The sequence below is a fragment of the Aquarana catesbeiana genome, linkage group LG04, assembly GCF_042186555.1.
Source record: "Aquarana catesbeiana isolate 2022-GZ linkage group LG04, ASM4218655v1, whole genome shotgun sequence".
Taxonomy (NCBI): domain Eukaryota; kingdom Metazoa; phylum Chordata; class Amphibia; order Anura; family Ranidae; genus Aquarana; species Aquarana catesbeiana.
Window position 1 is genome coordinate 626,124,328 of NC_133327.1, and position 17,663 is coordinate 626,141,990.

The following is a 17,663-nucleotide window of genomic DNA, read 5'->3' on the forward strand; positions in this document are numbered from 1 at the left end:
TATTTCACTTCCTTTAGCTGGATCAAGCATACAAGTAAGGTTTTCTGACTGTACAACTATAGCCAGAGCTAATAGCCAGACCACTAACCTCTTCAGTATAGAACTGACAGTGGCCGTGCCCATGTATCTCTCAGAAAAGATTTGCTTTAAAGGGGAACTGTCAGTACTGTTAACATTCTTTGTGTACATAAGAGTCACCATGTTGGGCAAATGTTGTGTTTTTTTTTTTTTTTAAAGAGAATTTTAGGTATGTGGGAAGAGCAAAGGAATATTTACTTGGGATTTTTAGGGTGCCAATAATCAACAAGACATGTTTTATATAAAATGCTTAACAAAAATGTATTAAAGATTTCCATTAACTGTCTTAAGGAAAGTCCTTTGAGACCACATGATGTATACATCATATGGTCTCAAAGGGCTTTCCGTTAGATGGTTATTATGAATTTTTTTATGGAAATCTTAATAAATTTTGTTAAGTGTTTTCATAGAAAATATGTCTTAATGGCACCGTAAATTATTCCTTTTTCTCTTCTATATACATAAGGGTTGCCCTTGGCTCTCTCCCTTGTCTAAATATTCCCCCCCCCTCACTGAAAACAAAAGACACTGGTGCCTCTAAGAGTAATAAATATATAAATTTTTTTTTTTTTTTTTTTTTTTTTTTTTTTTTGAGAGAAAATGATGTGTTCAGGATATACAATATCCAGATCCTGCATCTCCTGGCACTAGAATTGCTACCACACCCTTTGTACACATGCTGCTGCCACCTTTTTAGTTACACTCCAACATCAGCTGATCCACATCGTCTCAGAGTACGATGCCAGGACAGTATACTCCTTTCTTGAAAAAAGACCAAAAAACAGGTGGAGCAGCTCTGTGGATGTGCATCAGTTAGGTTGACCTCAGCCAGCCATAAAATAAAGAGAAACCACACCATTCCGATCATCAGAATAAAGTCCTCTGGGAAGCCAACACCCCTCACATTTTTATAAATTATTTTATTATATCTTTACATGTGACAACACTGAAGAATGACTTTGCTACAATGTAAAGTAGTGAGTGTACAGCTTGTATAACAGTGTAAATTTGTCCTCCCCTCAAAATATCTCAACACAGCCATTAATGTCTAAACCGCTGGCAACAAAAGTGAGTACACCTCTAAGTGACAATGTCCAAATTGGACCCAATTAGCCATTTCCCCTCCCTGGTGTCATGTGACTTATTAGCGTTACAAGGTCTCAGGTGTGAATGGGGAGAAGGTATGGTAAATCTGGTGTTATTGCTTTCTCTCTCATACTGGTCACTGGAAGTTCAACGTGGCAAAGAACTCTGAGGATCTGAAAAAAAAGATGGCCTAGGCCAGGGATGGCGAACCTTGGCACCCCAGGTGTTTTGGAACTACATTTCCCATGATGCTCAACTACACTGCAATATAGTGGAGCATCATGGGAAATGTAGTTCCAAAACATCTGGGGTGCCAAGGTTCGCCATCACTGGCCTAGGCTATAAGAAGATTGCCAAGACCCTGAAATTGAGCTGCAGCATGGTGGCCAAGACCATACAGCGGTCTCACAGGACAGGTTCCACTCAGAACAGGCCCCGCCATGGTCGACCAAAGAAGTTGAGTGCACGTGCTCAGCATCATCATGAAGGGATGATCCCCCTCCCTTCGGAGACTGGGCCACAGGGCAGTATTCCAACATAACGACCCCAAACACGCCACCAAGACGACCACTGCCTTGCTAAAGAAGCTGAGAGTAAAGGTGATTGACTGGCCAAGCATGTCTCCAGACCTAAACCCTATTGTGCATCTGTGGGGCATCCTCAAACAGAAAGGTGGAGGAGCTCAAGGTCTCTAACATCCACCAGCTCTGTGATGTTGTCATGGAGGAGTGGAAGAGGACTCCAGTGGCAACCTGTGAAGCTCTGGTGAACTCCATGGCCAAGAGGGTTAAGTGCTGGAAAATAATGGTGGCCACACAAAATATTGACACTTTGGGCCCAATTTGGACGTGTACTCACTTTTGTTGCAAAGTATTCCAAAGAAAATCAATGAAAAAGTGGCGCTATGGACAAGATGACCTAAACTAATAGTAAATCATATAAATGGTGATGATACCCATTATTGTAAACCAATGACCTAAAGTGCAAATGCTAAACCAAAAAATTGTATGATCATAATAATAAGTGATTAACCACTAAGCCACCGCCCACCGTCATATGATGGCTGGACGAGGCTTCTGTTGTTCTGGGCTGATGTCATATGACGTCCTTGCCCTCCCGAGCCACTAGGGGGCGCGCGCGTGGCGCCGCGTCGCTTGGGACCCGGTGCGGGTGCCCGGCGGCCGCGATGTCCGCCGGGCACCCGCGATTGCCGGGTAACAGAGCAGGACCGTGGATCTGTGCATGTAAACACAGATCCACGTCCTGTCAGAGAGGAGAGGAGACCGATGGCGTGTCCCTTGTACATAGGGACACCGATCGGTCACCTCCCCCAGTCAGTCCCCTCCCCCCACAGTTAGAATCACCTCCTTAGGTCATACATTAACCCCTCGATCGCCCCCTAGTGTTAACCCCTTCCCTGCCAGTCACATTTACACAGTAATTAATGCAATTTTATAGCATTGATCGCTGTATAAATGTGAATGGTCCCAAAAATGTGTCCGATGTGTCCGCCGCAATATCGCAGTCACAATAAAAATCGCAGATCGCCGCCATTACTAGTAAAAAATAAATAAATAATAAAAATGCTATAAATCTATCCCCTATTTTGTAGACGCTATAACTTTTGCGCAAACCAATCAATATACGCTTATCGCAATTTTTTTTTTTTACCAAAAATATGTAGAAGAATACATAATGGCCTAAACTGAGGAAAAAATTTGTTAAAAAAAAAAAAATTGGATATTTATTATAGCAAAAAGTAAAAAATATTGTGTTTTTTCAAAATTGTCCATCTTCTTTTGTTTATAGCGCAAAAAGTAAAAAGCGCAGAGGTGATCAAATACCACCAAAAGAAAGCTCTATTTGTGGGGGAAAAAATGATAAAAATTTCATTAGGGTGCAGTGTAACATGACCGCGTAATTGTCATTCAAATTGCGACAGCGCTGAAAAATGGCTTGGGCAGGAAGGGGGTGAAAGTGCCCTGTATTGAGGTGGTTAAGCTAATATTCTGATAGAAATGGTGAATAAAGTAATTTATACATCCCAGTGAACAATTCATGCAATATTGAATTAAACTGTAGAGACAGAGTCCAAGCCAAAAAAAAAGTGTGCCAAACAATGTGCAACAAAAATAAAATATGAAGTTATGGTCTTCCTCTGCCGTAAACACTCTCCTCCACCACACCGATTGTAATTGTTATGGAGCCGCACTCACCAGATATGCATGCCTTGCACTCGCATGCGCTGCGTATAGGCTTTATAAACATCCCCCCCCCAAGGGGTTACTAGAGCTGGATAGAATTGGGCCCACAACGATGGAGCTCCTTACTTAGCAGCGCTTCTCCCCAGGCAGAGGTATGTCACCAATGGAAAAAGAAATATTGCCTCCAATAGTGTAATAACGTTTTAAATGCATTTATTGGATAAAATCAAGAGGGTCTTCTAACATTGTACTCACATTCCTAACAAGTATAAAACAGCATGAGCAAGACACTCCTTGTGATTGATAATGACTGTGCTAATGGTCACGGCAGACCCGGGATGCAGCCTGAAACTCTCGCCCCTCCCCTCATCGGATCCTCAGCGGTACGAGGTGGTGTCGACCGGCCAAAGCAGGATAACAGTGTGTCAAGCGTCATACACAGATGCTGGGTTGCTGTACAGCCACACCTCCGAAATGTTTTGTCATATCGACTTCTTCATAGGATTGCTACTCGCTTTTGCTGCCAACGGTTTAGACACTAATGGCTCTGGGTTATTTTGAGAGGACAGCAAATTTACACTATTGTACAAGCTGTACACTCACTACTTTACATTGTAGAAAAGTGTAATTTCTTTAGTGTTGTCACATAAAAATAAAAAAATATTTACAAAAATTGTGAGGGGTGTGAGATACTGTGTGTATGAGTTAAATTTGTATATGCACACACACACACACAGTGGATATAAAAAGTCTACACACCCATGTTAAAATGTCATGTTTCTGTGATGTAAAAAAAAAATGAAACCAAGATAAATTCAGAACTTTTTCCACCTTTTTAATGTGACCTATAAACTATACAACTCAGTTAAACAACAAACTAAATTCTTTTGAGGGAAATAAAAATGGTTGCATAAGTGTGCCCCCCCCCCCAAAACTAATGCTCAGTTGAAGCACCTTTTTGATTTTATTACAGCACTCAGTCTTTTTTGCGTAATAAGTCTATCAGCATGGAACATCTTGACTTGGCAATATTTGCTCACTTTTCTTTGCAAAAACACTCCAAATTTGTCAGATTGAGAGGGCATCTCCTGTGCACAGCCCTCTTCAAATTACCCCACAGATTTTCAATGGGATTCAGGTCTGGGCTCTGGCTGGGACATTCCAAAACGTTAATCTTCTGGCGAAGCCATTCCTTTGTTGCTTTGGATTTATGCTTTGGGTCGTTGTCATGCTGAAAGATTAAGTTCCTCTTCATGTTCAGCTTTCTAGCAGAAGCCTGAAGGTTTTGTGCCAATATGGACTGGTATTTGGTACTGTTCATAATTCCCTCTACCTTGACTAAGGCCCCTGTTCCAGCTGAAACAAAATGGCCCCAAAACATGATGCTGCCACCACCGTGCTTCACTGTGTGTATGGTGTTATTTTGGAGAGGTGCAGTGTTTTTCCACCTAACATATCTCTTGGAATTATGGAGAGAAAATTCAACCTTGGTTTCATCAGACCATAACCATTTTTTCCACATGCTTTTGGGAGACTTCAGATGTGTTTTTGCAAAATATAGCCAGGCTAGAATGTTTTTCTTTTGTAAGTAAAATATGGGAGGTTGTTGTCGCATGTACTACACAGCCAGTACTTGCCAGATATTCCTGCAGCTCCTTTATTGTTGCTGTGGGCCTCTTGGCAGACTCCCAACCAGTTTTCTTCTTGTCTTTGCATCAATTTTGGAGGGACATCCAGTTCTTGGTAATGTTACTGTTGTGCCATATTTTCTCCACTTGATGATGACTGTCACTGTGTTCCATGTTTATATCTAATGCCTTGGAAATTCTTTTGTACCCTTCTCCTGACTGATAACTTTTACCATTGAGATTCCTCTGATGCTTTGGAAGCTCTCTGCGAACCATGGTTTTTGTTGTAGGATGTGACTAAGAAAATGTCAGGAAAGACCTACTAGAACAGTTGAACTTTATTTGTGGTTAATCAGAGGCACTTCAAATGATGGCAGGGGTCTACTGACTCCTATTTAACATGAGTTTGCATGTGATTGCTTAATTCTGAACACCGCTACATCCCCAGTTACAAGAGGGTATGCACACTTATGCAACCACATTATTTTATTTTTACAACCTGACATTTTACAGAAGTGTGTAGATTTTTTTTTTTTTTTTTTTCTTTATATCCTGTGTGTATGTGTAGTAGGTGCCCCGCAATTGCTGCAGCCTGAGACTTACATTAACACAGTCAAGCTGGCAGACGTTCTTCTGTTAGGGAAAGAAGCGCCTGTCATGTCTGTCTACAGGGGATTTATCCCCCCTCCCCCCTCCTTCTTCCTGTTTCACTGACTGAATCTAACATAATGTGAGCTGTTCACTCTGCAGCCTCCCATGTGTCTCTATTGGCAGGAGTAAGAGAGCCAATTAGAGGAGCAGTTACAGGAGTCAATCAGAGGGACTTTAACAAGCTGCAGAAAGCAGCTGCAAAGGACTCTGGAATATGTTCCAAGACAGAGCGGCCCCATAGCCTTTTATTTTATTTTTTTTTCAATTTCTTTATTAAATTTCTTTATATCTTACAAAAAGAAAAGACCGAGAAACACTTCTCTATTACTTCACGTAATACATTAAGGAATCTCCCCCCCCCCCCCCGTACCTCTTTGAAGCTAACCTTCCATTTTTCTTACACCTGACCTCTGCTCATCTTTAGTTGCTTACTCTCCTCCCCTTCCTGTACTCCCATCCTTTCAGCAAATCTTATTGTCTGCTTATACCTTATCCAATCTCTCCACTTCACCTCAAACTCCTCAAAGCCCTCCTCACTGCAAAACCTTAGGTATTCTAGATTATAGATTTCCTTTACTTTGTTGCACCAACTCCTCTTTGTAGGGCATTCTGGTTCTTGCCACTGTCTAGGGATTAGGCTTTTGGCTGCATTTAATAACTGGGGGACCAGTGTTCTCCATATAATGTTTAGTTGACTGTCTACCCCCATAAAACAGGCACTCCCTTGGGTCCTCTGATATTTCTACTTTGGTTACCTCCTGAATTATCTGTCTTACCCCACTCCAGTACGTTTCGACTTTTGAGCAGGTCCACCAAATGTGAGACATAATGCCTATTTCCCCGCACCCCCGCCAGCATAATTGTGAGTTCCTCCCTTTGGAATTTATGTGCCTTGTCTGGGGTTATATACCACCGTGTCAGGCATTTGTAATTCGTTTCTCTCATGTTGCTGTCGATAGAAGTTGTATGTACCCTCCTCAGTATTTTCCTTACTTCTGAATCATTCACCCGTGTCCCCAGTTCTTCGTCCCATTTACCGATGAATGGCGGCATTTCCGACCCCTTCAAGTTCATCAGTATTTTTTAGATCTTAGAGATCCCCCTCTTCCTTTCTGTAGCCAAGCATAGTTGCTCCAGCGGGAGTAGGTTCTAATTGGCTGGGGCAATGTCTCTATTAAGTGTTTCAGCTGTTTTACCGCCACTCGTCTATCTCCACAATGCCATTTTTATACATATATATATATAATCCTGATAAGTGCATATTTTACCTTTCTCCATTATGTCTTTTTTACTTGTGCATTCTCTTTCTTAATCCAGTTTCCAAACGGTGACCCTATTCTCGGGGCAAAGTACCTGGTGTCTTTTAGTGGTATCAATGGTGAATTGTGTCCCCACTTTTCTCTTTTTGTGTATCATATATCCCAAATTCCCAGTGCTTTCAGTGTTCTACTAATGTGTGTTCTCATTTAATTCTCTAAATTGTGCCGGTATCCAAATTATTTTCCAGAGTGAAGCCATACTAATAGTGCTTTTCAAATGAACCCATCTTTTTTCTTTGTTATTTTTAACCCATTCTATTACTCTAGAAAGAAAGATGGCATTGTAGTAGTTTTTAAGGTCAGGTACCCCTAGGCCCCCATGTCCCTTATCAACCCTGTCAAACTGATGCGCAGCTTCTTTTTCTGCCAAATAAATCTTAGAAGTAGGGTTTGTAACGTTTTGAAGTATACCTGTGGGAGGGAGATTGGCAGCATTTGCATCTTGTATATGATCTTGTGTAAGATCACCATTTTAAAGGTATTTAATTCTTCCGAACCAAGACAACTGTCTCGATGCAATTTTGTTAAGTTCTAATTTAATATCATTCAGGAGTGGGATGAAGTTCGTTTAGTATAGTGTTTCTATGGAGGATGTTATCTTAACTCCTAGGTATTTTAGCTCTTTTTGCCTCCAAATAAATGGGAACTCCTTTTGAAATATCTGCTCCTCCTTGTTTTTTTTCATGTTGATATTTAAAATCTCTGACTTAGATGGATTCATTTTGAAATGTGATATCTCTCCATATGTATTTAAATGTTTCATTAAGGGAGGGTTATCCTAGGGTTTGTTATATAGAACAAGATATCATCTGCATAGGCCGAGAGTTTGTGTTCCCCTTCTCCTATATTAATCCCCCTGATGTCAGAATTTCGTCTATTCCCTGCCAACAGTGGTTCCAGTGCCAGGACGAACAGCAGGGGAGACAGAGGACACCCCTGTCTCGTGCCGTTGTACATTTCAAAAAGTCCTGAGACTGACCCATTTACCTTCACCCTTGCTGTAGGGAAGTTATATAATGCTTTGATTCAGTAAGTCCTTTTTGGACCTAATCCCATTGCCTCTAATGTGTTCAGCATAAACCCCCCCAGTCAACCCGGTTGAACGCTTTTTCGGCGGCAATTGACAGCAGCAGTCCAGGGGTTCTGCTTTCTTTTATTTTCTGCATCACCAGGAGTGTTCTAATGCCGCTATCCCTGCCTTCTCTTCCCGGGGTAAAGCCCACCTGTTCAGCATGTACAAGGTCGTTCATTACTGTTTTCATTCTCGTTGCCAAAACTTTCGCGAATAGCTTCGTGTCCGCATTTAGCAGTGAGATGGGTCGGTAGTTGGAACACAGTAAGGCATCTTTTGCTTCTTTTGGTATTACGGTGATTGCAGCTTCCAGGGCTTCCTTCCTCATCTCCCATTTACTCCCTACACCGTTCAAATAAGAGCACAGTTTGGGGATTAAAATATCTTTAAATTTTTTGTAGTAGAGTATCGCTAAGCCGTCAGGGCCCGGCTTTTCCCTCTCGGTGAGTCTTTTTAAAGCCCTTATAATCTCTTCTTCTGATATGGGGTCCTCCTAGAACATTTAGTTTATCGTCAGATATTTTATTTAGGCCTGACTCTTCTAGGAATGCTTTGATTTTTTTTTTTTTTTTTTTTTTCCCCATCCTTATCTTTCTCAAGTGTGGCTTTTGATTGATCGAATATAGATTACCGTAATATACCTGTAAGGTCTTTGCAATTTCTGCTGTTGTATATACTGATTCCCTGGTTCTAGTTTGTATTTTCTTGCTGTAGTTTGCTGTTAATTTCTTTTTTAATATTTTGGCCAGGTGCTTCCCTGTCTTATTTCCCCATTGATACCTTTCTTTCTCTCAATTCTATTGAAGGTCATTCGAGTTTCCTGTTCGAAGAAATCTTTTAATTCCTCCCTTTTTTATTATAGTGTCCGCTATTTTTTCTTGTTTACCTGTATTTTTATGTTGCTGTTCTAGTTCCAAAATTTCTCTAGATATTTCTGCTATTTCCTCCCTTCTCCTTTTCATTGCTGAGCCAATCGCAATCAAAATACCTCTAAAATAGGCCTCATGAGCTTCCCAGACTGTGGCTCCTGATATGTCGTCCGTATCATTTTAATCTAAAGAACTGCTCTAGTTCTTCCTTTATCCTGTCCTCTACCACTTTTATCATGTAACAAATCCTTCGTTTAGTCTACATATGTTGTTGCTATTTTGAACACCCTCAACATTTATATTTATTGTAATTGGAGCATGGTCTGAGTCTCATAATTTCGATGTTCGAAATGTACTGACTCTAGCAGCCCATGTTTGATCAGGAAAAAATCTATTCTAGAGTACGTCCCAGGTACAAAGGAGCGGAATGTATAATCACATGGCTTAGGATGTTGTATTCTCCATACGTCCACCAGTTGGTGTTGGTGCAGTTTTCTTTATTAACTCCTTCTGTGCAAGTCCGGTCCACTGCACACGGGACGTACTATCAATTCCTGGTTCCATATAAAAATTAAAATCGCCTGCCATAATAGCTCCTCCTCTCTTGAAATCCATAAACTTCTCTATCACACCCATTACATGTTTTATTGGATTTTTGTTTGGGCAATATATATTTGCCAGGGAGTACTCCACTTCATTTAGTTTACCCCTCAGGAATAGGAAGTGCCCCTCCGGGTCTGCCTCTCTCCTGTCAAGGATAAACCTTACTCCCTTGGCAAATCCTATGGCCACTCCCTTAGCCCGTTTTTTGTTGAGGAATCCCCATAGTACCATTCTGGAAAATCGTTTGAAATTATTTTACAGTTCAAATCATGGGGAAAAATGTGTCTCCTGCAAGAAGATTACATCTACCTTGCGATGTTTTAATTCTCTTATGTTAAATCTCTTTACAGGAGAATTTAACCCACGTACATTATATGACGTTAAATTCAATGTTATCATCCTGGAGCAATGCTCTCTCCACCCCAGTTCCTATCCTCGCTCCAAGGCATGTCAGTACTCCTCCTACTCCATTTTTATTTTCGAATCAGAGAGGTATCCCTAATAACCCTCCCTTCCATACCCCCATCCCCCCATTTCCAGTGGCAATAGGATCCGTGGCCCTTCTACTACTACTACTACTACCGGCCCTACGGTTCTTCTTTTTTTTTTTTTTTAATTCTTTTCCCCAGCTCCCCCCCCATTCCAGTTCCCTCACCAACTCATGTCTTGTTAAATTTTTCTTTTTTGTCGCTGCCTTATTCTTCTTTAAAATCGGGCACCAGTTCTGTTCTGTCAGGTTTGGACCTTTCTCCTGTGCTTCCCACCAGCCTGGGATCTCCACTAGTGGGACCTCAAGTCTATTGAAGAATATGGCCGTGTCTTCTGGGAATCTTAAAGCTGCTGATCGTCCCTCTTTTCGTCGAGTATTGAATCTTGTGCGTCTTCAGTTGTTCTAATAAAGGTCTTAATATTCTTCTCCTGTTCGAGGTTTCTGCTGCCAAATCCGGGAATATCTGTAAGGTGGTCTGATTGTATCTGGCCGGCTTGTTGGATTTTAGGCTAGCCCATATATGCTCTTTATCCTGTAAATTGTGGAATCTCGCAAATTACGTCTCTCAGGACTTCTCCTGCCAGTTCTGCGGGTTTTCTGATCCTATGGATTATTTCAAACTTTATTTTATCCGTTTCTGATAGACCCAGCATGTGTCCAAATACTTTGTTCATTTTTTTTCTTGTAGATCTTCCCCCTGCAGGTCCGTTAGTCCCCGAATCCTGAGAGTTTTTTTTTTTTATTCTACGATTGCGATTTTTCTTGCTCTTATAGTCTGTACAGTGTGTACCTCCTGGTCTTTCTCTATCTGTTCCACCTGTTCTTGGAGCTCTCTTATTTCAGCCATATCAGAGTCCACCCTTTCTTCCATTTCCTTAACCCTTTTTAGGATCTGGTTCATGTCCTCGGCAGGACGGCCATTTCGCCCTTTATAGATAGTTCCAGGCTCGCAAACATCTCCGTCATTTCTCCTTTAGTTGGTAGTTGCTTTTTTTTTTTTTTGTCTAGGTTCGATTGGGGCTTCATCTTCTATCTCTTCAATTACATACTGTGAGGTATCTGTGTCCCCTTGTTTTCTCTGCCTGTTTTTTAGCGAGACCTCAGGTGCTTTACTCTTAGCCCCCATCTGTTTGCCTGGGCAATCTTTGCCACCTTCCTGTGACATATATGTTTTAATGGAGCCCGGGCTCACACTCACTTGGGGGGTTTGCTCCTGCCCCCCTGACTGGCTTGCCTCTCATTTCGCTTAACTAGTGTGCTCAGATACTCCGGGCAGTGGTATAGATACTGCAACTGGTATGCCTAATAGCGGGAGTTACTTTTACTTCACTATGTAGTGTTATCTGGATTTATGTTCTCTCAGGGCTCCTTATAAAAATTCCCTTTTTCCTGGTCCTTCCCTGGTCCGCCGGAGCAGCAGCGTTTAGTACACTTTATAAAGTTATTGTCCCATCAGCCCTGTACAGGTTATAGAGTACTAGCATATGCCGTTGGGGTGAGTCAGTTCCATACTTTCAGTCATAAGTTTCCACTATTTTATATAGTTTAGATATATTAAAGATTGTATTTAGACTCTCCCTTTGGCGCTTCACTTCTGCTCCTATTCTTTGGTGGGTCCCCAGATGCTTTGCAATGTCTTTTAACTTTCCGTAGCTTTATAATTATGGGCCCTTGTTCCTCTTGTCAGCTGGAGGCTCTCGGTTTCGGTCGCAAGGGGCTCGTGACATATGCTGCCGCCTCCTCACCTCCGCCTTTTCTCCCAGCAGCCGGGGGCTTCTTTTGGCCCTATCCGTCCGGCCGCAGCTCTCCCGCTCTCCGCGGCAACTGCCTCTAGTACCGGCCTCTGACCACCTCACCGCCAGTAGCAGCGGAGGTGATGGGGACCGTCGTGTGTCCTCAGTGGGGATTCCTATCACGGTTGCTCTGGGGATATGGGGGGATATCTGGGTCTTATCGCCTCATGCCGTGGGGAGCTCAGCTAGCTCACAAGCTCAGCAGCTGTTCATGTCCGACGCCCACATCAGGCCCCTCCCTCCGTCCCCATAGCCTTTTATAGTGACAGAAACTACCAAGACCAGCTTTCTGTGTGGGTTAAGACTCCATTTTAATTCTTGAAGAGATATTCAGTTGCCATGAGGCAGTGAAAGAGTGAAAGAGATCAGACCTAAAGGCGAGATGCTGTTTCTCAGATCTTCCTGTGTGATTCAGGCCTCCATCGCCAGTCGGGACGTCCAGCCTGAGAAAGTGGGATCCTAGGTGCAGATCTAGGTGCACCTGAATCGAGGGTGAAGTGCTCCAGTGTGAGGTGACTAGTCGGGTCACCAGGAAAGCCTGCTGTTGCAGAATGTTTGTTTGGGCCTTGACCACAGGATTTGGTGAGAGGGCATTTTGCCTATCTCAGTGTAAAGGGACACTGCACCACAGAAGGAGTTATTTGAACACTGTATATAGACATCATTGTTGGTAGTCATTTTGCTGACACTTGTAGTACCACAGGGATAATGTATGAGGCTATCCATTTCTGGGACACTGTATACAGACATTGTCCTCTCAACGTCCTCTCAACTTGCTGAGGAAGATCCTGCCTGTTTCACTTGTGGTGTTTGGCGCTGCTATCCAGGAGTTTAAGTGCACCAACGAAAGTGGCTGGCTATCTTTTCTTCAAAAGGACTGAAGCTACTAGTGCCATGCAGCTCTGAACACACATTCAGGGCTCTGTATATGCATTGGGTGTGTGGGACCGTTTATCTAGGAAGTTAAGCCATTACTCGTTGACTTGAAGTGTGTGTGTGTGTGTGTGTGTATATATATATATATATTTATTCTCTATCTGTCTCTGTCTCATAAAAATGTATATAATTGTGTGTATGGAAAAAAATCTAAATTCTACTGGGTCCAACTAGGGGGTTTTAAGGCTAATGGGTCTATCTGTTGTGGAAGGGCATATGTGGCAGAAATTGTAACGTTTCATGCATAGGAATTGGTGAAATGTGCTTGTGTCGTGTTTCAGATAAGCCTGGAGCAGGTGTACTCCCTTCTTTGCAACGGTCAGACTGAGGAAGCATACAGGACATTGGCTGCCACCGAGAGCTGGAGGTTTGGCAAGACTTCCATCTCACAAAATGAACTCCTGAAACTGGTGCAAGCGTACAGAGCTGTGCTCGACTACTATTCATGGCTGGACAAAAGAGCTGCAGTTACTCAAAGTGGTAATCTGTCACTTTCTTCTTGTCTGTATCCTGACTGTGCAATAAACACAATGCTGCTTTTTTTTTTTTTTTTTTTTTTTTGTTTTAAATATTGCTTAGATTTGGGGGTGGAGGGTGTCTGGTGTTTAGGTACCTGATAAGTTTTACAATAGTTTAAAGCTCAACTCCAGGCCTGATATGAAGGACACAAGTCGGTGCAGCTCTGTATTTGTTAAATTTTTTTGTTAATTTTTTATTTCCCTTTTTTTTTTTTTTTTTTTTTTTTAAGTGATCACATTCCCGTTTAGTCGATGATGGCCGCCATTACTATTGATCAAAAAAAAAAAAATTCCATAAAAATCTTAGTTTATAGACACTAACTTTTGTGCAAACCAAATTGATATATACGCTTATTGAATTTTATTTTATATTATTTTTTTTACCAAAAATATATGTGGCAGAATACAAATTGACCTAAACTGATGAAGAAATTTTATTATCATTTATTTTTCTTATATTGGGTGTGTTTATAGCAGAAAGTAAAAAAAATTGTGTTTTTTTTTTTTTTTTATTTTAAAATTGTTGGTCTTTTTGTTTATAGCGCAAAAAATAAAAACCGCAGAGTTGATTAAATACCACCAAAAGAAAACTCTATTGTCCGTTAACCACTTCCCGCACGGCCTATAGCAAAATGAAGGCCGGGCGGTGGTTCAGTTATCCTGACTGGGTGTCATGATGTCCAGCAGGATAAGCTGCGATCGCGCGCCCAGGCGGGGCGATCGGTGGTGTTGTATGTCAGTCTGACACACCGATCTCGGTAATGAACCTTTAACAGGGAGGCTCTTTACCACGTGATCAGATGTGTCCAATCAGTGGTAAACCGGAAGAGCCATTATCAGCTTTTCCTCACTCGCATCTGTCAGACGTGAGTAGAGGAGAGCCGATTATCAGTGCAGCCCGCCCAGGACCACCAGGGATGCTGCCTGGACCACCAGGGATGCCCACAAAGGACACCCACCAGGTATACCACCCTGGACCACCAGTCAGATGTCAATCAGTGCTATCAGTAATGCCCATCAGTGCTGCATATCGTTGCCGCCTTATCGGTGCATCCTCATCAGTGAAGGCGAAAACTTACTTATTTACAAAATTGTATAACCGAAACACTTTTTTTTTTTCCAAAATGTTTATTTATATAATATAATTTTCTTTAGCAAGAAATTAAAACCGCAGAGGTGATCAAATACCACCAAAAAACTCTATTTGTGGGAGCAAAATGATAAAAATGTTGTTTGGGTACAGTGTAGCATGACCATGCAATTGTAATTTAACCACTTACCAACCGGCCCATAGCCGAATGACGGCTGCATAACTCTGGGTGGACGTACTATGACGTCCTCCCAGAATTCCCCTCTCGCGCGCCCCCTGGGGCGCGCACCCGAACACATCCGTGACCGCCGGGTCCAGGGGACCCGGCGCATCACGGATCCCGGTAAATGGCCGCTGATCGCGGCCGTTTACCATGTGATCGAGCCGTCAAATGACAGCGCGATCACATGTAAACAGACCGGCGTCATCTGATGACGCCGGTTCCTCTCCTCCCCTCCTGTGTACCGATCGGTACACTGTGAGCGGGGAGGGGGATGGATGGATGTCTGCAGCGCTGTGGGCTGTATGTGTAGTGCCCTCAGCGCTGCACAGAGACATCCATCCATCCATGCTCAGCCATCCCCACTACTAATGCTGTGCAATACTCTGCAATACCAGCACAATACTCTGCAATGCTGTGCAATACTCTGCAATACCAGCACAATACTCTGCAATGCTGTGCAATACTCTGCAATACCCCCACAATACTCTGCAATACCCCCACAATACTCTGCAATACCCCCACAATACTCTGCAATACCCCCACAATACTCTGCAATGCCCCCACAATACTCTGCAATGCTGTGCAATACTCTGCAATACCCCCACAATACTCTGCAATGCTGTGCAATACTCTGCAATGCCCCCACAATACTCTGCAATGCTGTGCAATACTCTGCAATGCCCCCACAATACTCTGCAATGCCCCCCGCCATACTCTGCAATGCCCCCCGCCATACTCTGCAATGCCCCCCGCCATACTCTGCCATGCCCCCGCCATACCCCGCCATACTCTGCCATGCCCCCGCCATACCCCGCCATACTCTGCCATACTCTGCCATACTCTGCCATACTCTGCCATACTCCGCCATACCCCGCCATACCCCGCCATACTCCGCCATACCCCGCCATACTCTGCCATACCCCGCAATACCCCGCCATACTCTGCCATACCCCGCAATACCCCGCCATATCCTGCCATGTTGAGCCATGCTCAGCTGTACTCGCCCTCTGTATGTGGCCAGGCTGTGGAAGTCTCACACATGGGGTATCGCCGTACTCAGGAGAAGTAGGAGAATCTATTTTGGGGTGTCATTTTTGGCATGTACATGTTATGTGGTAGAAATATTGTATAAATGGACAACTTTGTGTTAAAAAAAAAAAAGCGTTTTAACCACTTCCCGCCCGCCGGCCGTCATACAACGTCCTTGACTTTGTGCGGAGATATCTGAATGATGGTTGCAGCTACAGGCATCATTCAGATATCAGCTTTTTCAGCCGGCGATTCCCTACACCATGAGAACGATCATAGCAGCTGTTCCACTGCTTGATCGTTCTTACGGGAGGCGAGAGGGGACGTCCCCCCTTCCCGCCGCCTTGCGGTGCTTCTACCGACTCACCGCTACGATCGAAGCCAGGATCTTTTTTTTTTTTTTTTTTTTTTTTTTTTTTTTAATTTCAGGCTTCCCAGCCTAGAGGTGAGATGTGGGGTCTTATTGACCCCATATCTCACTGTAAAGAGGACCTGTCATGCCATATTCCTATTACAAGGATGTTTATATTCCTTGTAATAGGAATAAAAGTGGTCAAAAATTTATTTTTTTGGAAAAAAGCATCAAACTAAAATAAATAAAGTAAAATGAACAATAAAAAAAAAAAAAAAAATTTTTTAAAGCGCCCCTGTCCCCGTGTGCTCGCATGCAGAAGCGAACGCATACGTAAGTCCCGCCCACATATGAAAACGGTGTTCAAACCACACATGTGAGGTATCGCTGCGATTGGTAGAGCGAGAGCAATAATTTTGGCCCTAGACCTCCTCTGTAACTCAAAACATGTAACCAGTAAAAAATTTTAAAGCGTCGCCTATGGGGATTTTTGAGTAGCAAAGTTTGGCGCCATTCCACAAGCGCGTGCAATTTTGAAGGGTGACATGTTGGGTATCTATTTACTCGGCGTAACTTCATCTTTCACATTATGCAAAAACATTGGGCTAACTTTACTGTTTTGGTTTTTGTAAAGCACAAAACATTTTTTTTTCCAAAAAAAAACGCGTTAAAAAAATTGCTGCGCAAATACCGTGCGAGATAAAAAGTTGCAACGGCCGCCATTGTATTCTCCAGGGTCTTTGCTAAAAAAACATATATAATGTTTTGGGGTTCTATGTAATTTTCTAGCTAATAAATGATGATTTTTACATGTAGGAGAGAAATGTCAGAATTGGCCTGGGTGCTCCAGAACGCCTGAAGGTGCTCCCCTGCATGTTGGGCCTCTGTATGTGGCCACGCTGTGTAAAAGTCTCACACATGTGGTATCACCGTACTCGGGAGTAATAGCAGAATGTGTTTTGGGGTGTAATTTGTGGTATGCATATGCGGTCTGTGAGAAATACCCTGCTAATATGACAATTTTGTGGAAAAAAAAAAAGTAAAAAAAAAACCTTGATTTTGCAAAGAATTGTGGGAAAAAATGACAACTTCAAAAAACTCACCATGCATCTTTCTAAATACCTTGGAATGTCTTCTTTCCAAAAAGGGGTCATTTGGGGGGTATTTGTACTTTTCTGGCATGTTAGGGTCTCAAGAAATTAGATAGGCCGTCAGTAATTCAGGTGTGATCAATTTTCAGATATGCGCACCATAGCTTTTGGACTCTATAACTTTCAAAAAGACCAAATAATATCCACCGATTTGGGTTATTTTTACCAAAGATATGTAGCGGTATAAATTTTGGCCAAAATATATGAAGAAAAATTACTAATTTGCAAAATATTATAACAGAAATGAAGAAAAATGTATTTTTTTACAGATTTTTCGGTCTTTTTTCTTTTACGGCGCAAAAAATAAAGAACCCAGCAGTGATTAAATACCACCAAAAGAAAGCTCTATTTGTGTGAAAAAAAGGACAAAAATTTCATAAAGATACAGTGTTGCATGACTGAGTAATTGTCATTCAAAATGTGAGAGCACTAAAAGCTGAAAATTGGTCTGGTTAGGAAGGGGGTTTAAGTGCCCAGTTGTCAAGTGGTTAAAAAGTGACAGCGCTGAAAATTGGCTTGGGCAGGAAGGGGGGGAAAGTGCCTGGTATTGAAGTGGTTAAAGTAACGCAGT

At 42.5% G+C, this 17,663-nt stretch overlaps 1 protein-coding gene across 2 annotated transcripts in view; it reads left to right on the forward strand.

Moving 5' to 3' along the window:
- The window catches only part of TAF1A (TATA-box binding protein associated factor, RNA polymerase I subunit A), a 64,994-nt gene that overhangs the window by 7,086 nt on the left and 40,245 nt on the right, over positions 1-17,663 (forward strand). For both annotated transcript variants that reach the window (XM_073628347.1, XM_073628348.1), the window contains exon 6: positions 13,011-13,209. In XM_073628347.1, the coding sequence (XP_073484448.1) occupies positions 13,011-13,209 (199 nt within the window). The remainder of the gene's footprint in view (positions 1-13,010; positions 13,210-17,663) is intronic.